At 37.2% G+C, this 23,211-nt stretch overlaps 4 protein-coding genes across 11 annotated transcripts in view; 2 read left to right on the top strand and 2 right to left on the bottom strand.

The window, feature by feature from the left end:
- Nucleotides 1-5,095, bottom strand: part of LOC124214008 (6-phosphofructo-2-kinase/fructose-2,6-bisphosphatase) — a 48,672-nt gene extending 43,577 nt beyond the window's left edge. Inside the window, exon 1 of the mRNA XM_046616055.1 lies at nucleotides 5,072-5,095. Within this exon, the coding sequence (XP_046472011.1) occupies nucleotides 5,072-5,080 (9 nt within the window). The 5' untranslated portion in view covers nucleotides 5,081-5,095. The remainder of the gene's footprint in view (nucleotides 1-5,071) is intronic.
- Nucleotides 424-7,599, top strand: LOC124214874 (PI-PLC X domain-containing protein 3). Of its 3 annotated transcripts, XM_069135370.1 has the most exons (4): nucleotides 446-488; nucleotides 1,088-1,217; nucleotides 1,553-4,765; nucleotides 5,414-7,599. In XM_069135370.1, exons 3-4 carry the CDS (start codon nucleotides 4,645-4,647, stop codon nucleotides 6,307-6,309), a joined length of 1,017 nt encoding a protein of 338 aa, XP_068991471.1. In that variant the 5' UTR covers nucleotides 446-488; nucleotides 1,088-1,217; nucleotides 1,553-4,644; the 3' UTR covers nucleotides 6,310-7,599. The 3 variants fall into 3 exon arrangements, with proteins under 3 accessions (XP_068991472.1, XP_068991471.1, XP_068991468.1); XM_069135371.1 differs by lacking the exon at nucleotides 1,088-1,217 and having other exon boundaries at nucleotides 424-488; XM_069135367.1 differs by having other exon boundaries at nucleotides 459-1,217.
- On the bottom strand, nucleotides 6,528-23,015 carry LOC124213320 (PAT complex subunit CCDC47). Of its 6 annotated transcripts, none has more exons than XM_046614670.2 (6): nucleotides 22,726-23,015; nucleotides 20,569-20,678; nucleotides 19,261-19,982; nucleotides 19,004-19,101; nucleotides 18,807-18,906; nucleotides 14,785-18,493 (listed from the first exon to the last, which is right to left on the bottom strand). In XM_046614670.2, exons 2-6 carry the CDS (start codon nucleotides 20,668-20,670, stop codon nucleotides 15,817-15,819), a joined length of 3,699 nt encoding a protein of 1,232 aa, XP_046470626.1. In that variant the 5' UTR covers nucleotides 20,671-20,678; nucleotides 22,726-23,015; the 3' UTR covers nucleotides 14,785-15,816. The 6 variants fall into 6 exon arrangements, with proteins under 6 accessions (XP_046470934.1, XP_046470849.1, XP_046470800.1 ...); XM_046614578.2 differs by having other exon boundaries at nucleotides 18,807-18,915; XM_046614755.2 differs by lacking the exon at nucleotides 20,569-20,678 and having other exon boundaries at nucleotides 18,807-18,915.
- Nucleotides 11,128-14,122, top strand: Klp68D (kinesin-like protein 68D). Its single transcript, XM_046615102.2, has 2 exons — nucleotides 11,128-11,518; nucleotides 11,681-14,122. Exon 2 carries the CDS (start codon nucleotides 11,709-11,711, stop codon nucleotides 13,875-13,877), a length of 2,169 nt encoding a protein of 722 aa, XP_046471058.1. The 5' UTR covers nucleotides 11,128-11,518; nucleotides 11,681-11,708; the 3' UTR covers nucleotides 13,878-14,122.
- Nucleotides 23,016-23,211: the final 196 nt, after the last annotated feature.

Consider the following 23,211-nt stretch of genomic DNA (forward strand, 5'->3'; position numbering starts at 1 on the left):
GTATCAGACCTAAAGATAGATCCCCGAAGAACATGTTTTTTATATCTATATTTTTGTTCAAATAACGCGGTGGATACATCGAACGAAGTACAAGTATTATTTCAGCTGTAGAAATTTGCGTGTTTGGAAATTCTTGTTGTGAAACGAGTTATGCGCAGCGAAATATTCTGCGAATCGTAAGGCTGATATAATTATTATATGTACGGCACAAACAGCTCACAATCAGCACCGCAGGTGAGGCGCCCGGCGTATGATCCGACGATAAAATACACAATATCTCATGTATAACTCAGTTTATTATAGGTAGAAACGTCCATATCTGCATCAATATGTGTCTGTTTGACGAAAGAAAATAAAAGAAACCGTGCAAATATAAACATCGGTGAGTACAAGAGGATGCTTTCGGAACACGCGATGATAAAATTCTACAACTATCCATATTTCTTTGCAGTTAGTCCTAGCTCTTCTTGTATACCTAATAAAACGAAGTACGTATGTGCTGATTGTATCGACGATTTACAACTCTGCTAGTTGTGACGTGACAAAAATAAACATTTAACGTGTCAGTTGTGATCCCGAATGATGTTTGAGAACGCTTTGTCATACTAATGAAATTTGGTTTTATAATGCTGTTTTGATATGGAAGGTGTTAAATTACCGACGTTATGCCTAATTTGTTCCACCCCCCGCGATCACTCATCGCATGATAAAGTTATGACTGAATATTTACTTGTAATCCGTGTAGCTTCGTGCATAACACACTGATAAAAGCGCAAACAGGAAGCCGCAGTTCATTCTGATTAATTACATACTGTGCACCTGATGTTTACGAGAGTTAAATTATAGTGAAAATTCAGTCATTCTTGATATCCCGCGTTATTCGTCAGTCTCGGTTGCAAAAATACTGCCTAGTCTGTACTAACTGAGCGGACAGCACTTTGGTCACCTTGCCTATTATGTGCCGCAGACTCTCTATTCGCACGCAACATTTAATTAACAACGAACGCGATGTGACTTCAATTTCTTATCCGGAAACCATATATTCACGAGTTTGGACGAACGACATTAATTCAGAGAGTACTTTCAGGATGAAAAAAATGAAACACTTGGGCTTGAATAACAGTGCTCGATGAACTGGGAATTCGATCTGGCTCGGTTTGTTGTTATTGTACAATGATCTAGTGATCGTTGAAATGCTACTTGCAAGAACATCCAAGGTAGTTGCATAAACACGAGCCTGTAAGGCTAGCCCAATTTTTTACAGGCATGCACTTATAGACTTTGCATGATACCATAATTCTAAGAATTTTTAAGTTGGCAAACAAGATTTTGTGAAAAGCAATAATTTCGGCACAAGGTTAATGGCGTAAGGCTTATAATTGTACTAAATTATTTATTCCTTGGTCCGTAATGTATAAATAACTCGTCCTTACCTCGACGACCATTACTCAGCTGAATTGAATATTTCAACCCATGGTCAGCCTCGAATTAGTTTCAAATCATAGGAAGTATGACCTCTTACCACTTAACACTGGTCTTTTATAATTCACAGGGGGTTCCTCGTGGAGGGTCAAGGCGAATCTTTTGTCGTGAGAATTCATTCTACAATTAAATATACGAGACGCATTGTACGAATTTAAAGCAACGTGACCCATTTACGGATAAGACAATAATGACATCGGAGCATTTTATGACACTAAAACTTGCCGCCGAATCCAGCCGCTTTTCAGGGACGAATCGTGGGCCAGGGGCCCCGATACCGAAGATTTTATATTTCAGATGAGGAGATCGTACAGTTAAAATTATTGTAAAACATTACGGTTTTACTCATTAAGGACATGAGATTCGATATCGTTTTTCTTCTATTTCAATTCGCTTGAAAACGGTGAGAAATTCAATAAACTTGTTCAATTTCTCAGGCCACGATAACTCATTTTTTCTGTAGATAACCTGCTAAATATTCACCATATCTTATACTTTCTTCTCTCTCAATAATCAATTCAGTATAACAATACTGAATTTCTTGATCAAAATCAATATCAGAATAGTTTTGAAAAATGATTTGAAGATAGTGATGTGTTGAAAAAATGTAATTGTGGGATTGTAGAGAATCATCTTCCTAATAAATTCGTAATCTCTTGTAATGAAATTATCCAAAAATACTGCTGGTTTTCAACAGCAACGTCTCCTTTACTGACATCTTAAGGCTAATGAAAACGTGAAAAAATCATGGCGTAAACAGTGTACAAGTGAAAAAATTGAATTTTCGTCTTCGTGTGGAAGAGATGCAGCTTGTTCGAAATGTATTAAACGTAAGTGAATGGATTACTTGCATGGAGAAACGTTGATTTGAAGCATCGTTTCTTTGCCAGAAAAACAATTTTTTTTTGTTTGCTTTGAAACGCACATTTTGCTTCCATATTTAAATACTTGTATACTGTTTCTACATAAAGTCCCTTACGTTTACACTTACTCCGGATCGTCAGTGAAACGAAACAATAAAATTTCTGTCCTGGGGCCTCGGGCTTGGATTCGGCCCTGACAGTTGGCGACTCGGGTTGCCAGCTTCACAATCAACGTCACTACCTATTTTTCTTCTTCACATACATAGTATACACTTTCTCTCTAACATATGGCTTATATGTAAACTGACCTCAATGAATATTATTGATCGCATGTGACTAGCAAAGTGCAAATGTGTGTCTTTAAAAAATATTTACTCGAAACATCTCTCTCTCTTTGTTGTGGTAAAACGGCCGGTCTAAGGTAAACGAAATAGTCACGTGAACGATCAGGAAATTAAACATCCATTAGTAACGAAAGTTGTTTGATACATGTGATACCTGCATAGTATAAAATAGCTGTTTTATATTGTACTCTATTTATCAGGCATTCCCAAAGAAATACAAGTTCTTTTTCTCCCCGCCTTGTGCGTCGATGTATAATCAATATGCCGTTTCTTTGTTACGCCTATATTGATCAGGAGTCATAAGAAAACCTTCGGATATTGAAGAAATGAGTTTATACATGCGTGAGTTGAAAGCAAGAAAAACGCTACAAAGAATTCTTCAGAGCTGACCAAAGAGGATATAAAATATCTTGTATACTGACGTCGAATATATCGATATCAGGATAAAACAAACATTCTACTCATTGAACAACTGGAGTTTGAAAAAACAGAGAAACTATAACAAACTCACTGATAAGCTGTGTACATCGAATAACGCTTAGTCGAATAGATTATACTTTATAATTGTGATGATTGGTATAAAATTTGAATTTCAGTTATGCATTGAATAGCAAGCAGCAGCGAAATGACGAAAGAGGATTGCCGAAGCAGGTGTGCTTAACTATATGCAGCTTACAATACGTATCAGCTAGTGGAGTAGCGGTTGATTCCATCGATATAACATTTCGTTATACCCGTGAAGCCAAGATTCAGTGTTTTATTATATAAATTTGAATACGATTAAATTCGGGTTTTAAAAACATGCGAGATTGAAAATGAAACCTACAGGCCCAACTTTCAGCTTAAGACTCAGGTTTTTGTAATATCCATAATTTCGTATTCTTGTATTTTTTCAACTCTTGGCCACGGCATCAATTGTTTAATATTTTTAATTTTAGTGCGCGAAGTGTATGACATACGTATATTAGTTACGCAATGCTAGGTATACGAAAGCGTGAATATACATAATCATGATAGAATTTCATATGTAGCATAACGCGCGTTGGTTAAAATTTCAGATATTGTCGTGAGAATAATAACAATTGTGTGTGTTAAAGAGGAAAATAATATATAAAAATTGTCAAGCTGACAGCTGAACAAATCACGCATATAATAAAGTATGCACAGGTGAGGCGAGTTCAAGTAAATTATAGGTTAACGGTGAATACATAGTTAAAAATAGTGAGTATTGAAAATGCGAATAGAAATAGACGAGTTATATAAGTAGAGATAAATATTGTTATACGAAACGTTAACGACGATGTAGACCTGTGTGTTAGTATTTAGCCTACAGCCTAAGCAACACGCGAAGACGGATTGCAAGCCATTAATATTGCAGGCGACAGGAAGAGAAAAAGATAAAGCCTGGTGCGGTTAATCAAATAATACATGTATAATATGTATAATAAACATGTCTATGCGAATATGATTAATGGACTATCTTTTCCTTTGTCTTTTGTATGCATATCAAAAGCGTTATCGGACAGTATCGTTTTGGCTCGGATGCTGGATTGGCAGTTTGAAATCCTTTTGTTTGCCAACAAAAGAAAATTCGCAAAATTCTGTGAACGTTGCGTGCTCGGTGGCGTGTGTGATAAGGGAAATAATAACGCTAATTCACATCTGCAGGGAACTGCTGTGTAAGCCATTAGTAGCAATGGGGGAAGGGAACAAAGACTCGAATAAATACTAAACTCGATTTCGACAATCACGATAGACGTCAGGAGAGAGAGAAAAACGTAGACGACGAGTAGATTGAATCGCGTGAGGTCAGCTTCGCAACGATCGCGCGGCTGCGGCTGACATTTGCGTCACAAACCTGCTACAAGGAACACCTGCGAGTAGCAGTCAGTGACATTATTCCGGTCCTTGAACCAGGTGGTTTTATCGTTTGTAATTAAGTGAGAGTTTTCGGTATGCAGAACATTGACGATGCTCCGCCCGAAGAGACCGCGATTTACAAAAATCTCGAATTCTGGATGTCCGATCTCCCGCCACAGTTGAAAACATTACCCATAAATCATCTGGCCATACCCGGTACGTTTGGCTTATCAACTATTATGGCCGTGTTCGTAAATTGACTGCCAGTACTAGAAATTCGCTAGAACAGAGACAGAGCTGTCCATGAACTCGGCAGCGCAAAAGAGATAAACGATTGCTGACAGTACTGTCAGTCAATTTTCGAACACGGCCTATATTTCCTATCCGGAGGCGTTATCGCAGAGGCTGCTGACCCGGATTTAAACACTAATTAGGTTATGTCTTCTACGCACATACATAACGACGAAAACAACGAAAACTTATTACTCGACGTAAATTTTTAATATTTCAAATCTTATTTACCTTTTTCATGACGTAGATGACAACGCTCGTTGTAGAGTCCAATTTCTCTTTCTTCTATTCTCCGCCAACTTTTAAGATAATATATTTTGAACACAGCTTTTGTCACTTTGCCACTGTTGCTTGAAGTTGTCACTTAGTAGTTCGTTCACATATTTTTTGCACTGTTTTTGCCCGTCACTCGAGTTACAGTAAAACTATGGACTTCAGGTACAACTTACATTTGTTTTATGATTGATGTGAAGTCAGGTCATGGTGTAAAAATGTCTTCAATAAAAATCGATGCTGTAAATCAGAAAATTTGAATTGCCTGTTGTTAGTATATATTTGAATACACATGAACAGGTTCACATGATACAATGACCTACACAATTTCGCGGAAAGGTGAGATTGGACCCGATGGACCAAAATTCTTGAGGCACTTGGGCTGCTTCAAGATGCTAGCGAAGCCAGTCATATTCAATTGGTCGATAACGCAACATGACGACATCAAAGCCCAACTCAACGGAGGAATTCGTTACCTCGACCTGCGAGTGGCAAGAAAAGATGGTGTAAATGAAATATGTTTTTTACACGGATTGTATGGAGCTGCGGTTGAGGAACCACTTGAAGATATTGCTGATTGGCTTACGTCGCATCCTGGCGAAGTTGTGATTCTTGATTTCCAACATTTTTACCAATTCAACGATTCTCTCCACAATATGCTAATAAATATTATTGAAAGAACATTCAAAGGAAAACTGTGTCCAATCTTTCCAAGCTTTACTCACATTTCTCTGCAGTGGCTTGCCTTAGAAAAGTACCAAGTATTCGTAATATATAGAAATGTGGCTGTGATGAATCACACTAATTTTTGGTTCAGTAGTTTATGGGTGACTCCATGGCCAAATACGGTCAACCCGGTACACCTTATTAAATTTTTGGACGAATCACTAGAATCTAGAAATCCAAGAACTGGTTTTGTTTCCCAATGTTTACTTACACCAGATACTTTCTATGTTGTGAAGCATGTTTTTGGAAACTTAGAAAGAGATTTAGTCGACGTTTGTAGAAATAATACTTTACCATGGATACGCAATAAGAAACCGGGCAGCGACGGATTGAACATAGTGATATCCGATTTTGTGTCGTACAATGATTTTTTATTTGCAAAAACTGTAATTCAGCGTAATGTTGAAATGTTAAAAGTATCTAGCAAACCAATCTCTGGAAAATACATAGAGGTTCAATCTAAATCATAGATTCAATCATGTTGATTTGAAAAATTGGCTACTGTTGATAATAATCCCTGTTGTACAAGGATAGTTTAGTTTAATTTAGTATTTTAGCTGAAGAATTTTTAGCTTCTTTACTTTCTCACTTCATTAGTCGCTACCGGATACCTTATGCTAACAAGCAAAAAATATGTGATACTTTTCTCAAATAAATTTTCTACACCATATTATTTTTTACCAACAAATGATTGGTAAAATACTGATTTTGAGGAGTTTTAAACTTATACTACTAAAAATATTTGACATACCCATGAATTCCTTAGGAGCTAGAGTATAAATGGCATCATACGTTAAGGACTGGTGTTAATCCAGTAAGGTGAACGTTCAATACGTGACAAATTACTTTCTGCGTGCCGCCACAGAGGCTGAAAATAAAATTGAGTATATATGCAACTAATAATCATGGTAAAAATATTACCCATTGCACAGATTCCAATTATTATACATACTGTTAAGTAAATGATATTGCTGGCATATAATTCTTTGAGATCGTTACAGAACGATCATGAATATATTACTATAAAGAGCAAGAGACCTGAGCATTATGTTTTGTATTGTTACCATATTTATAGTTAGAAAATTTAATCTTAGTCAATGACAAAAATATTACGCAATTTCAATCACTCACCCAATAAATACTAAATAAGCTAATTTACCTGTATAGATACGTGCATATTATGAAATAAACATTGATTCACCTCTAACTTCAAAGTATTCATGAATATTGGGCATGAATGTTGCATGTGGTGCACAAGTATGTAAGGTATGTTTTGATTGCAAGTATGAGACAAGTATTTCATAAATCAATACCATCATCAAAAAGTCAGTCCACATAACGTTGTCTTCCTGATTTGGGAGACCTGTCAAGTGTTTGTAAAAAATAATTAGATGGTCCTAAATTACTTTTCCTATAAATACACCTATTTAGTGGATGTATGTTAATAATTAAATGACCAAAGAGTCCCCATTTATACTTATTATAATAAGTCGATTCTTTTATTCCATGAATTGATACATAGTTAAGGCATATACATACATACATTCACAAGCACATGTATGTATGTATGCATGTATGTATGTATTTTTTTTCGGTTCGTGAACGAAGTGCATTCTTGGAAAATTACACCTAACGTAAGACACGTTACTTCATGAGAGAAATTAATTCAATAATCTCGTAGGGGGGTTGCTCAGGCAGTGAAGTTGTATACGTTAACTGTGGTTGTTGAATGCAACTATCTGAACCTCGTTTACAATTGATATTTTGTTTAAAACCGTTTCGCTTGCGAAGTAATATTTTCTAGAAAATTGACGGAATACCGATCAATAACCGAGCGCAGAAATTAACGAATATTATGTGGATGTGCCGACGTAATTGGCGTTTTCTTGAAGGTAAATTTTCTTACACTCTGAAAACGATCTAGTTAAAGTACCCGTATTGATTAAACAGCACGATGCTATAAAATAAAAAGGAGAGCGCTGATTTCTTATAGTGGAAACCATTGGTATTAATTTCCCCACATAATTGATTACAAGTAGGGGAGCAGTTCATTTCCCACTCGATTCAATTAATTAACTAACGTGAAATGCACAACGTACTTTGTTTTTAATGTAAATCTCACTTGTATTGCTTTTATTTTGTGAGATTTCAATGAGTGAAAATTTTTTTAGACTAAAACCATTTACTTATCAATATGAAAATACGATAATCGTTCAAGGTATGAAACAGTTTGTGACTGAAGAAATTTTGCAACCTTACGCACCAAATAATTGAAACCATGTCACAATGCCTTAACTTTAAGTTGTTTCATTCTCGGTGCACGTTTTTTAGCGAGTCTCCGCTGCTCTTTTTCCTCCCACTTTCTTTGCTTGTCAGGATCTTCTTCCTGTAGAATTCTTTCTTTTTCTGCTCTTCTGCGATCTTCACGACGTTGCGCGGCCGCTTCAGCTCGGGCCGCATGTGTTGTCTTTAGAAAAGCTTCCTCCACTCGCAAACGATTTTTGTCAGCCTTATTTTTTCCCTGAAATTATTGGTAACTTTAAATAATCCGCCCCATTTTATTTATATGACAACAAAGAGTGTTTTGACAGACTTTGAAAAGTTGTTAAAAAATGTTTAGGGTACCGGAATTTTTAAGTTTCATAATTCGCATAAACCTATATTGAATTACAGTTGGTAAAAAAAATTTGTCCTCGGGTGTTAAAAATCTAGTAAGTTATGTAATCAGTACTGCAACTTTGAAAGTACGATTTACCTCTTTGGATAATTTAAATCGACGTAATTTATCCAACAGATAAAATGTCAGCTGCAGCAATGGTCGCATTTGCTCCTGTGCTTCGGGAGTAGATGTTCGACCTTTAATGTTGATATTAAGTCCAACTAGAAGAACCCTCTTTACTTCAGGCATGTTAAGTTGCGACGCATCTCTGTAAATAAAGAAAATAGCCAAATGATTTTCATTCGTTTATGTGTCTGCAGCAGACAATATTTGACCCAGTTTATGAATTAATTTCTGCTTATCTACAACTGAATCTTATCAAGAACTCAGATAGTACGTTAGTGAATTGTAGGATACGAAAAAATATGTTATACATACTCCTGTTGTTTGGGTCCACTGAATTGGTCGCTAATATGAATATAGTCGATATATGGAGCATACTTTGTAAATGCTTGTAATACTCTGGTATCCAAGATAGCAGATGCTGCCTCAGCAATTTCTGACATGACATAGAATCCAACTGGAAGACCAAACTTTTCTCCAGGCCGCTTCTCAGGGCAATAAACGCATACATCTGCCATATCTCTTACTAAATGCGTGGCTGTTCTCTTTGCCGCAATGGCTAAGACAAAAGTGTCTACATCATCTTTTGGCAATTCAATATTAAAGTGTACCTGATCGTTTTGTGGTCTTACTAGTTGTGCCAGTACTGCAACCAGATCTTGCCTCTTGATCAACTTCAATTCTATCAACATTGATTCACATCCTACTCTACCAGAGCAATATAAACTATACTGAGATTCGCTTTCTTTGAGTAATCCGTTTTCAGAGACTTCATCATTCAGTTTGCCAGTGTCACCCACCAATGAAAAATTGTCTAGGAGCAACTGTTTATGGTCATTCAACCATGTTTCGGCAATCCTACAATTTTTAGATCTACCAGCTATGTAATTTATGAAATAAACAAGTAGCCCAGCAACCATAAGAATCTCTAAATAGAAACTATCCCATCTTGCGCGCAGGTGAAGCGGAACTTTTGTGATCGTTAACGTAGATGGCTCGTCTGATTTAGGGCCAGCGTTGATTCCGGTTGCATCTAATCCTTCAAATTCTTCCTCATCTTGGAAATGATCAAACTCGCTATCTCCGTCTTCGACTAGTACGTCGTCTTCTTCGAATCCATCAGTTAATTCGGCCTCACTAAATTGTTCGACTAAATCATCAGGCACGCCAAGGTTTGGTTTTTCTTCCTCAAAATCCTCAAATTCTGCAAATTCATTGTCTTCGGGTAGCTCCTCTTGGAAGTGTGCTGTCACCCATAAATTTGTACCAACAAGCGCTATATGTAGCGCTACCAACCACAGCCTCATTATTTACTGGAACACAAATTACAACCAAATTGAGATTATAATTGTGAAATAATTTTATTGTTCATTAGAAAAAAATTACGTATAACTGATGCAATGCCCATTTCTCCACATATGCATATAATTGATAGATTGAAAAAGAAATTTGAAAAAGGCTCGCAGGCAAAATAACTACCATTTATAAGACAGCGCAATAAATAGTCAGATGTTATTTCTGAGATATTAAGCTCAGAATGGATTACTCAGATAAGAGCTGTATTTTTTTATCAACACTTCTATTGGAGCAAACGTTGACATCAATCTAGCTAACCCGAATCAAAATATTATGGGAATATCAGTGACAAATAAATGAATATTATGTTGTGACTCGTATCTCCAGCACACACATTTGCTGTTCTTATACTTAGAGGCGCGGTATTGCTGTTGTATGGTTGAAAATAGGTCAAAGTCAAACATTTCTTTTTAGCAACAGCGACAACAGCTGTGATTTGATTATTGAAACACGCCCAGTTTCACTTTAGAAACAACATTAGAGAAAAATCGCTAAATGGTAAGCTGCCGAGATTATTTAGGAACAAAGTAACATGATAAAAGTTTCTCTCCGCATCTTGCATGGATGTAATAAGTATATACCTATATACGTGACTTGTAAGCTTGAAATTTTCGTGGGAAATATTTTATTGTGAAAATCGAAATTATATGTGTCGTTTTACGTGAGGCACGTCTGTATATGTCATGCAAAAAGTTCACATGTAAACTTGCATAATTTTAATAGTCAGAAATATATCAGCAGCACAGGTAATTAGCTCGATTAACAGAAAACACAGTGATCGATAGGGACGATGCAGTCTAAAAGTGATGTGCAATGGTGTGAACATAACCCTAAAATGAACTGAATTGATAGGCTAGCCATGTGTAATTAGACTGTATTCTTACCTTTATAGATCTAAGTTGGAACGCTAAGTACTCGGTGAATAATTGGGCTAAATTTACGAATTATTACCTACGTGAAAACTATTACATATACATACTACTTAGCAGATTAGCAGAACGGTAAAGTCGTGCCAAACGCCTTGAAAGTGTCTACGAAACGACGTCCTTCACGTAACGTTATGTTCGACGAGAAATTCGATATTTAACACACGCATGTCGCGCACGCTCGTGTGCAAATACAAATCGAGACATCGATCTGGTTGATTTGACGGCTCCCTTCACCGCGCAGGGTCGGCAGCGACAGTGTTTGCCAGTCTGCTGGCTGTCTTCGGGTTCTGTCAAAATACGCGCAATGCGACGGGCGCAGTTCGGTGTCGTTAAGCGTTGACGAAAACTATGCTTTGCAGTGAAATACGTGGGATTCAGAGCCCCGATGTATACTCTACCCTACGCAATTAGTGATAAACAAGTCGAGCACATAACCACGCAATGCGTAATGGGTAGATGTTGACAGTGAAAGAGAGTCGTCCTAGAACCAAACAATGGATCAATATCTCGAGGAGGAGGGCAAAACGGCAACGAATTACCCTTCTTCGTGCGTGACGTGTCTTGAGAAGGAGAAAACAGAGCGACGATAAACACGCTCCCGGATCTATCGAAGTAAGCTTAATACTCAGCTAAAAAGACAAAAGAAAAAAATTCAAAGAAAAATAAGTATATATTACGTATCCTGAAACTCACATCAGGCACACCCCATTAAATTAATATTAAACCCGACCGATATTCGATCTGCTTATAATACTCGTGAAATTACTCAATCAGCGTTTAACTCTAATTCGCAACCATCGACATGGAGAAGTCGGACAAAACCCTGAAAAAACGCAGCGCCAGATCCCTTGCGATGGATGGTGGGACGCAGTGTGTTCAAGTCGTCGTACGATGCAGACCAATGGACGAAAAGGAGACGGCCAGAGGACACACCAGAGTTGTAGACGTCGTTCCATCCCGAGGAGTAGTGGAGATCCGAAATCCCCGCGAAGATCCGTCCAAGGATAACGTCAAAGTGTTTACATTTGATGCCGTTTACGACTGGCACTCAAGACAGCAGGACTTGTACGAGGAAACTGTTCGGCCCTTGGTTTCTTCCGTATTGGACGGTTTCAACGGGACAATATTTGCCTACGGGCAAACTGGAACGGGGAAAACTTTTACAATGGAAGGCATTAGGGCGGATCCTGAACGGCGAGGAATCATCCCAAGGTCATTCGATCACATTTTCAGCCACATTAGTAGAACAGAAAATATGCAGTATCTGGTTCGTGCGAGCTACCTGGAAATTTATCAAGAAGAAATAAGGGACCTCTTGCATCGTGATCAAAGCCTGAGGTTCGAACTAAAGGAAAAACCAGACACAGGAGTTTTTGTAAAGGATCTATCAACTTCTGTGTGCAAAAGTGCAGCTGAAATTCAACAACTAATGAACATGGGGAATCAGAATAGAACAATCGGAGCTACCAACATGAATGAGCATAGCTCCAGGTCTCATGCAATTTTTTTAATAACCATAGAAATGGGGACCATCGGAGACAGCGCTGGGATCAGGGTTGGCAGACTAAATTTGGTTGATTTAGCAGGCAGCGAAAGACAAAGTAAGACTGGCGCGAGTGGCGAGAGATTAAAGGAAGCTAGTAAAATTAATTTAAGTCTATCCGCGCTCGGTAATGTGATCTCTGCGTTGGTTGATGGTAAAACGACGCATATTCCATATCGGGACTCAAAACTCACGAGACTTTTGCAAGATTCACTTGGGGGAAATTCTAAGACTATTATGGTAGCTAATATAGGACCGGCAAGCTATAACTATGATGAGAGTCTTACGACTTTACGATACGCAAATCGAGCAAAGAATATTAAAAATAAACCGAGAATCAACGAGGATCCTAAAGATGCTTTGTTGAGGCAATATCAAGAGGAAATAAATCGGCTAAAAGAAAAACTTGCACTGAAAGAAACAGTACAGCGTAAGAAGAGGAAATCAAAGAAGAAGAAAGAAGATGGAAGTCCGGATTCAGATTCTGAAACAGAAGACAGCAGAGATGATAATAAAGTTACTGAAGCTGACAAGAAACTGATTGCAGAACTTTTGAAAACTGAAAAACAGGAGGCTGAATTTTTAGTCCTCAGAATAAAAGATCTGGAAAGTAAAATGCTTTGCGGTGGTAAAAATATTATTGATCACACAAACGAGCAGCAAAAAGCTCTCGAACAAAGAGCTATAGAAATTGCAGAGCGTAAAAAACGAGAAGTGGAAATGCAGCAAAAGTTAGAAGAGGAGGAGGTCACTACCTCTGGCGTCAGAGAAACATATACAACTCTGCAGCAAGAAGTGGATGTGAAATCTAGAAAATTGAGAAAATGTTTTGCCAAGCTTCAAGCGCTGAAACAGGAACTGCACGACGTCACCGGAGAATTCAACAGAGATCGAAGGGATCTAGAGGAAACGCAAAATGAATTAATTAAGGAGTTGAAGCTAAAGTACCTCATTATCGATAATTTTATTCCAGTTGAAGAGAAGCACAAAATTCTCTCCAGAGTACGATTTGACGAGGATGAAGATTGTTGGGTTGTAAAAGAGCCCGAACCTTCAAGCGTTGATCTTATAAAACGGCCCACATCCGTCCCTGGTGCTCGCAGACCGATATCGGAATATGCAAAAATTGCCCTTGCTATGGGGAAAGGTCATCGTTATGCCGGAGAAAATATCTTGAACTTGGAATTGGATATGCCGCCTAGAACAACGCTGGATTATCAGGGCCCGGTGATAGCTCCAACGATTCAAGCTGTTCTTGAAGAAGCGTTGCGTGACGAAGGTGACATTGACGTAGATGCTTCCGATGCAAGACTCAGATCTAAGCCACGCCTACAATCGGCAAAAGTTCGTCCTAGAAGCGTTGTTAATAAGGTTCAGCAGATACCAACGCCGGTTTACCCTAAAACTAGAGGACTAGTACCCAAGTAGTTAATGTGTCTTGACTTAAGTTGAAAATCGATATTTTTTATTTTCTGTAAATATGTACTATCACGTTGTATGCTTGTTTAATTTATTTCATTGTTTGTGATATGGCCGTGGGTCTCCATTCAAGGGAGAGACGGAAGAATAACTTAGACTGAATCCTTGTAACTCTCTAGTCAATGTGCAATGTCAGCCGCTTGCTATAAATAATGATTACCCAAACTGCTAAAATAAAGCGCTATAATACCACATGTTACTATATCTAATTATTCACTTCTTTCATTCATATACCTAAAAAAAAAAAAACGCATTCTCTTCAGTACATGTTTTGTAACATTTTGTTGAACCACGCCAAACTTTGTAATTATTTAAAGGAATTTCGGAAAGAATAGACTTTCACTTGTGGTTTTCTATGATTACTTCAGACAAAAACATTTATATTGTATTATTGATTCACTAATGACTAGCTTCGTTTTCAACGAAAAATTTTTTTATTGTCTATGATTATTATCCTCAGTAATATTAATATCGAACGTAGTAAAATAAAGTCTGTACAGAGAAAAATTAGACATTCTTGATGTACCAAATTTTTATTTAAATTAAACTGCAGATTTAATTTTCACTTGTTTCAAGTGAACATACTTGTGGTTGTAAGATCTGTCAGAGACGAGATGTGTTTTACACCAATGTGTACTTTCAATGTCAACCTAAGGTAACTTGTATTCAAACTGGTAAAATTGAATTCAGAATCGTTAGTATATCGAAAAATAAAGAATAATCATATTCTTATTTTTGAGTATCTAGACTTTTGTGGCCACTGTTATTTACAAAAAGTATTATTTCTATGAATCCTGGATACCTATACTACGTACATACATGATTTAAATACACCCTGTGAATAAAAAACAGTACATTCTTTTTGTAATGTGTAATTATTTTATAACAACTTTATAGAACTTTTGTTAATCATGAAATTAGAAGGCATAAATTCAAATGGACAAACGTGACTAAATAAGGCAGAGAAAGAGTAAGGTTTCGAGCTTATTTCCGTCACTAACAGTAATTAAACTTTGAAACAAGCTACATTGTTCACTTGTACTAAAAATTGTTGAATAAATTGACGTCGAAAGAAGAAAGTACAATTTCCTTACCGATCTACATATACCAAATAAATCAGTGATTGTTTAATATTCTATTTGAAATGTTTACAGCTTACCCAAGAAATAAAATTCAGATACTAGTATTATTTTTCGAATATTCCAATATCGAATTATTTAATGGAATTATGAACTGAAACTGATGATTTATGTACAATGAAGATTTTGACTTATAATTTTTATGATGTACATTAATATGATTTTTGTACATGTAAGACGATACCAATACCAAATATTATCATGTTTATTAGGTACTGCCTGCGTGTAGACAATTTTCATCATTTGCAGTAATAATTAAACCTCATTAACCTACATCGAGATTAAAATCAAACATAATAATAACTCATGACAATAATTACATGCATATATACGAAATTCAATGAGAAATATCTGTCGTGCATAAAATGACACCAAAGTGAAGAAATCATTTGAATTTCCTTTAGTATGCCAACAATTGAGCTTTTCATTATGTATAATTCTTCAGTATCCTATTGTATCAATGTTCATGGTATCGATGAATGTGAAAGAAGAAAAATTACCGAGAATCATATCAGTAAAATCGATTTCTATTAAAACAACGAATACGTCAGTTGCATTTCTCGTCATAACTCTATTACACCAGGTAATCACAACATTTTTTTGGCTATCAGTGTAGAATATGGACACTGCAACTCAGAAAAAATAGTATTGAGTTACGAAAACACGGCTTGATGTGATTCTGCACCAAAGGGATAGTTTGGAAGTAATTGGTGCAAGTTATATTATCATCGTATGACCGTCCGTCTTCACTAGTAAAAACGTTGCTGTGGCGGATAATTCCCATATTGTTGTTGCTGCTGCTGTTGTGGAGGATAACTAGCCAATGGCGGTGGTCCGCCGTAAGCAGGGTATCCCTGTTGAGGGATTTGAGGGTATTGATTTTGTGCAATCTGGGGTGTACCATAAGCATTTTGATTTCCTATATTTCCATATCCTGGATTATAGTTATACCCATTGTTCATATTATAACCAGGATTGTTGTTGTAGGTCTGTTGTGGAGGGTAGGTTTGGAATTGGTTTTGCATATTAGAATATGATTGTGGGGCTTGAGTTTCCTGCAAAGAACGTTGATTAGGTTGATTAGGATTACAAATTTGTTCGTAAGGATTTGAAAGAGTCATAGAACTGGTGCCAGGGGGCCCTAATTCCATGGTTGACTTTAGATCTCTTGACAATGTTTCACGATCTTCTTTAGCGGAAATAGGAGATTGCAAGTGAGACTTTGGCACATATTTATTCGGGAGTTCACCCATAATATTGGCAATAAGTCTCTTTGTCTCATTGAGAATAGCATTGGGATCATTGCTTTTTGGAACCTCTACAGGTTTCGTTCGTGGCGATCGTGAACGCGATCTGGACCATGATCCAGGCGAATTTGAGCGCGATCTCGAATAGGAACGTGATTTTTTCTTAGCTTTTTCATTCTCATTAACATTTTTGTCAGCTGCTTTGTAAATATCTTCAAACGTGTAGTCGTCATCGTCATCGGACAAATCCAATTTTTCCTTAGTCTTTTCTGCTACCTTTTTCTTTTCCATTTCTTCATCATCTTCAGCAAACATATCTAATTTAGGTTTCCACTTGTCCTCGTCATCTGTCGGATTTTGAATTCCTTTTCGTGTTGAGAATGGAGAGCTACTTTTACCAGGTCTTGTTATCGGCGGCTCTGCTTCCGGGGTAGGTGACTTTACAGGCTTTTTTATTGGTGATGGAGCTGCAGGAGTACCCAGATTTACAAATCCTCTTAACTTTTCAACCCGTGCAGGATCGGTTGCTTCAAGTTTCTTAAGGAAATTTATAAGTCCATGTTGCTCGTCTGTACTCAGGTCCTTAAAGTTTTGAAGTAGAGTTTTGAGATCAGAATCTGATAAAGATTCCATTCTAGCAGCTTGAGCTTCCGGACCAGCTGGTTTTGGCGGATCGCTTTGTTGCGCCAAGCTTTTGACAAAATCAGCTGCTGTAACTGGCTTATTGCACTGTTTTGATGCTTCGGCCATTCCAACCACTGCATTTATTAAAGTTTCCAATTCATCGTGAGACACATTCGTTCTTCCCTGAGCTATTAGAGCAGCAGCAATTTGCTGCGCAATGGCAACTTTATCAACCGAACCCACGCCGGGCACACTAACTGGCTCGGATTTAATTGGCGTTACTTCAACAGATCGCGGCAAGATAGTTCTACTAACATAAGTGGGTGGTTTAGGTTCTAATAGTTCTAGTATTTTTCTCTTCTTTGCTTCTTCATCACGCTTTCGCTTGGTTTCAGCAGCCTTGTGCAACAACTGGGCAATGTTTTGTATTGCTGATTTAGTTGCTGAAATGGCCATTTTTTCAATCATTCCAGCAAACAGTTGGCCTTTCAATTTTTCCTTCACTGTTTCAAATAATACGTTCACATCTTCGTCAAACAAGAGTTCCTCCGCAGAATTTGGCTGTGCTTTTTCAGCCGCCAAAGCTTTGGATAACAAGGAAACTACCTTGGGACCGAGCGAGCCGAGCTGTCCTTCTAAAGCTGTCAGTAAACGTAGAAGCCCGACAATTTCCAGATCTTCACTGAGTGGCTCTTCCTTGGCTATTGGACTTGGCGATTTATCTTTAACAGGGTACGGTGTAGCATAGTATCGAGGCCTTGTAGCTACTCTGGGATAATAGCCTCTATAAGATCCTCTTCCCCGAGGATAGGCATACGTATATTCTCTATCCCGTGAATCATGGCGCTCATGATATTCAGTTTTCAGTGTTCTTGTACCAACATATTCTACATCGTCATCGCTATCGACGCGATGTCTACGTTTTATTACTGGTGAACGCTCTCGTTTCGTAGATGATGTCCATTTTTCTGGAGGTTTATCTTCGGGCAATTCTAATCTTTTTCGAATTTCTTCCTTTCTCTGTTTCAGTTGATCATTATGCATTTCGCGCATCCTTTTATTCCAGAATTCGATCCACTCAGGCTTGAAATCATGCTTACTTGGATCTTTTCCTTCTGCCTGTAGCTCTTTGTACCTTCTATTCCAAAACTTTTTCCATTCGTCTGGATATGCAGGATGTTTCTCTGGATTTTTCTCATGAAATTTGAGCGCTCTGTCCAATGCCTCTTCGGCACGTCTAATTTGATCTCTATACTTATCCCACTTGTCCCTTTCTTTAGTGGGTTCTAGTGAATGAGAACGCGATCTGTCCCTGGAATGTTTTCTGTACCGATAACGATTACTCTTGTCGAATGAACTAAGTTTCCTACCTCTGGGTGGAGTGCGAGATCGAGAACGCGAAGGCGATGGACTACTAGATATGCTAGATACCGAGGAGAGGGATTTTGTATCGTCCGATGGTCTAACTGCAGGAGTTTTTTTGGACTCATCCTCATTCTTTTCAACGTTCCGCAAGCTCATTTTGTCCTTCGCAACAATGCGAATCTTGAATCCTCTGTAAGACATATGCACTTCATTTCACGTAATAATCAGTGGACATTATTTAGATATTACTCGATTCCAACGCTGAACAAATTATTATAAAATATTTCCAGGTAACCGTACAAACTGAGGATTTTTTAAATTAAAAACTATATGAATTTCATTGGTGTGTCAAAATAAAAAAAAATTTCACACACAGTGAATTATTTTTATATCGACAAACTTGTTTGTGAGAAATTGAATATTGTTGAAATACACTAAAAGAATAAAAATCTATGACTTGGAATATTCATCAATGTGTGTAATACGTGATATATTCAACTTACGACTTGGTGGTATCTGTTTTTGATTCTACTTTTTTGGGCGATGATTTATCAGTTTTATTTTCATCTTTCTTGTGTTTGTCTTCTACCTTTTCTTCTGGAACTGAAGATTCTTCATATGAAACATTTCGAAGATAAACGTCAATTGTTAGAGTAGGTAAATATGAATTTTCGAATTAAAAATAAATTATCATACTCACCTTTCTTAGATCCACCACCAATTTCAGCCATCTTTTCATCGAAGTTCGTTACCCACCGCACATCGTAAACTTCCATAAATGTTAATTCGGGCGTTTCCCTGCACGTAGGAAACAGCCACATTGATTTATTGCGCTCGTATTATTTCAAATTAAAACTGTCAACATTGCTTATAATCTGAATTCCGTAGGTAGAAATTTGCGCATCGGTACTTTAGTATCTACGGTATTCTAATGCGGTAAAGATTGGTCAGACCTACCTAAAGTGATAGTCTTGGTAGACTCTTTTGATGTACTGCATCTTGTTCTTCTCAAACTGATTTTTATCCACCAACTGGGGCTGAAGCCTGCCAAAACGTTCTTCAATCTTCTTTGCGACTAGCACAGAAATTTCATTTGCTCCACGTTTATAATTAGGGGTACGCGGTAGTTCTGTGATTGCACGAGATATTGTGGGAAAGTGCCGATTCAAGTATGTAATGCGATGATTGTAACTCGTAATATGAGCCATTACAGTCCGAGGATCGCCTCTTTTGTCACAGAGAACACAAGTATAACTCGGCTCGCACGAGTCATTGTCAATCAATTCCAAAAGGTATTCCAAGCCCACAAGAGGAGAACTACGATGTCTATCCAAGCTGACTTGTATCGTAGTGGTTCTGGTCATTTGGTCCTCCATACCTGGTGGTACCGGTTCTCCAGGCGCTAATGCATCACCGATAGCTTCGGTTGGAGCAGGTGCTGACTTTTTCACTATGTCTGATCTTTTGGACCACAGTAGAACGGGATATGGCCATTCGTCTAATTTTATCTTGTGTCGATTGCAAGAGTTGTGGCTAATGAGCTTGTGTGCTCCAAACAATGCAATATTGCAAATGTGACACCAAATATCACCGTCATCGGTATGCGAGTAAACAGGTCTGCGAGTTCCATCCTCAGCGGTAACACTGCTACGCATCAACCTTTTATGGTCAAGTTCCTCCTGCGGGGCACATATACAATTAATTGATATAAGAATGCAACAGATGTTACTTTACTCCCTACAACAGGATAAAATGTGCAACTACACACGCTAAAAGTATAATTGAAATTTATAATAACGCAGCACAAAAATCTGAAGCATTTTCGAAACAATTTTTGTTTTCAGAAATGAATGAGATTTCATCCCTGTATTGTTTTTCCAAGTTTAGCACTCTTCTATTATGTACAGATTGGATCTTTCAGTCAATTTAACATTAAACAGGAACAATGTAATCCACTTCTCTTCACATGTACACCTCCTTCGTCAGCGTCAACACTTAATGACGTATAATTGGTGCACTGCACTGATTTGAACCAAGGTAACTATTTATATCACGTTTTAGATGTGCTGGTAGCAACCAATGATCTTCCATTGTAGATATAGCGTTTTAGTCACTAAAATGACAACTGTATTACATATTTTCTGTTCAATACATGTATATTATCAATTGCCACATACAATGATATTTAAGGTATATGCATAATTGAGCGATACTTTTTTACATTCATATTTATTGTTCAAACGCCAGGCATATCGTAGCTGTTACCTTTTCTCTATCTGCTTCAGACAAGCGGGAGGGATTCCGTCCCTCAATATCAAGATCATCGAAGTTTGGCATTGTACTTCCAAACGCAGAATATCCTTCCATAACACGCTCTGAAACCACCAATATGCAATCAGATACAAAATTCACTGAATGAATCCCAGATAAGCTTCTTCTTTCCACCAAAAACTTTTATCAAACTTGTGCTTTTCTTATGCAGTTAAACCACAGTCTACTTACCATCGATACTTATACTTATAAAGATCAGTCTTATACAAATTCTTTATTCGGCTTAATTCCTTCTAATCATTCACACAATGATAAAGATAACAAACGTTTCTGTCATTTTACAAAATGTGAGGTACGCAAAAGATAATACACTATTACGATCAAGCTGGCATACAGAAGTTACTGTTTAGACTCAGAAGAATTCATTTAGAATAGGGTGACTCGTCCTAATTGTAGTTGTGAGTTTATTATTGCACTGCACCCCAGTAATTTTTTTGAAATACAATCAAAGTAGCACATTCCTTATGCATTCTATCAGACATTTTCATGATTACTTAACCGAAGAGCCTTGCAGAAACAAAACGATGACATAGAAAGTCACAGTTTTTAATGATTAATTAGCCGATTAAAATTATCTCAGTTAATTACCTATTTTAGGGATTCTCAGATTTATTATTATTTATACTTGCTGGAACAATTAGATCCTGTTCCAGCTACTTACCGAGCGATTTAAAACTTTGCTTTTTACAACTTATTTATGATAATCTTTTTTTCATGTAGTTCAATTTTGTCTTTGAAAACACTATTTGCACAGTAACTCAAAATATTGATTTCCGATGATAAACCGTGTAACATGCAAAGAATTAACCAACGTTAACTCTGCACAAAAGTCTCCATTTGCCCCGGGGCAAAGGCACTGTTACATTTTTTGACGATTCTAATATTTTATGTATAATGTATTTTGAAAAATTAATAAAAATGGTCCTACGGTTGCGTTTTATAAGTCCAGAAAAGGTCAACAACTCTTGCTCATTGGAAGACCAGTTGACCATACGATTTTTGCTTCTTTTTTCTCTGAACAATCTCAATGGTTCACACGTATTGGAAAGAAATTGTCTGGGTATATTTCGGAGATATAATTAAGTACAATGAGACATATAAATGCGTTTACTGATTTTTGCACAGTTATTTAGGAAAGCTTAAACATATGCTGGTAAAAATCACACAAATGCGTCAGCAGATATTTTATCAAAAAAGAGCAGGGCTCATTTGGCGCGTAACTGACACGGCATAGAATCGTACCGACCGCAAACACAGTACTGCATAATTATTCTTATACTAGACGTGATATTATCAATGCAACTGAAAATTTATATCTACGTTTTAGATTACTTACGACTAATAGGTACCTATGTTGACTAGTTTATCAGATTATTTTATTAGCTAATATTACTGCTCAGCTATCTACATACCACTGTCGGTAACAAAAAGAAAGCTGTAATCAAATAGTATTTATACACGCAAAGTAATTGTAAATATATTACTTATATTGGTTTCTATTTTATACTTCTTTATGCTTATAGCCACATTGGAAAACTTGTATGCAGAGAAATTCGGTCTGCAATCACCTTCCTCAAAACTTAAGTCACAGAGGGCTACCAGACGAAAAATTGTATAACAAACGTGGTAGCAAGTGAATGTAAGCGTGTGAGCATTTTTATCTTCCTATAGAATATCGAAAACCAAACATAAATATATACATTCACCACTGTACCACAATACGAGTATGTTTACGTGGAGTGGTAAATTCGTAAAGTGAGTCTACATACATACATTACAGAAAGCATAAGTATGGGTTTTACCATTTTCAAATCGCATAATAACGTGGAGGTGGTAAACTGAAGAGTGAGAGGAAGATGAGGAATGTAGATGTTTTATGTATACAATTAAGACATAAAATATTTAGCAAACATAACTGAACTATCAGGTAGAGGATAAAGAAAGGTGTGTAAGTATTCAATATACAGCTCTAACTGGGGAAGCTGTTAATATTTTCGGTGACGTTCGCTGGGTCTGCTGCATTTCTTAGGGAATTATTCATACCAGATTTTTTAAGCGTAATGTAAGCTTGACAATTTGTTCAAGACTTACCAAATTATCAGTGAAAATAGTCAGTAATTATTTTACTGACAATACGATACAACTTTTCTTCCGAATGACTCCATCTTGAACGTACCAACAGGAACTGCGATTCCCAAACCCAAGTACACAAAACTTCGAATCGGAATAGACTGAATGCGGAAATGAGCCTTTGACCGACGTCGATGCTCTTGAAGCTGAGCTACTGTACCGACTTCAGTGCACAGTTAGTAAAGTGGAGCCTCGAGACTTCACTGATTTTCGAGATGCCTACCAAGGGTGTGACTGGAATGTAGCACTGATCTCTCATATACACAGTGGTATGCAGTATGAAGGTATCGGCAGCGCTCTCTGGTGGCGATAAGCTGAAACTTTGAAAAAGGCTAAAACTTCGATTCAAATTCGATTGAAACTTAAAATAAATACTTTACGAACGTTAGCTGTCAGCAGATATCGTTGACTGAAGATATGTACAGTTTCAGCCCTTTTCAAAGTTTT

The sequence above is a fragment of the Neodiprion pinetum genome, chromosome 1, assembly GCF_021155775.2.
Source record: "Neodiprion pinetum isolate iyNeoPine1 chromosome 1, iyNeoPine1.2, whole genome shotgun sequence".
Taxonomy (NCBI): domain Eukaryota; kingdom Metazoa; phylum Arthropoda; class Insecta; order Hymenoptera; family Diprionidae; genus Neodiprion; species Neodiprion pinetum.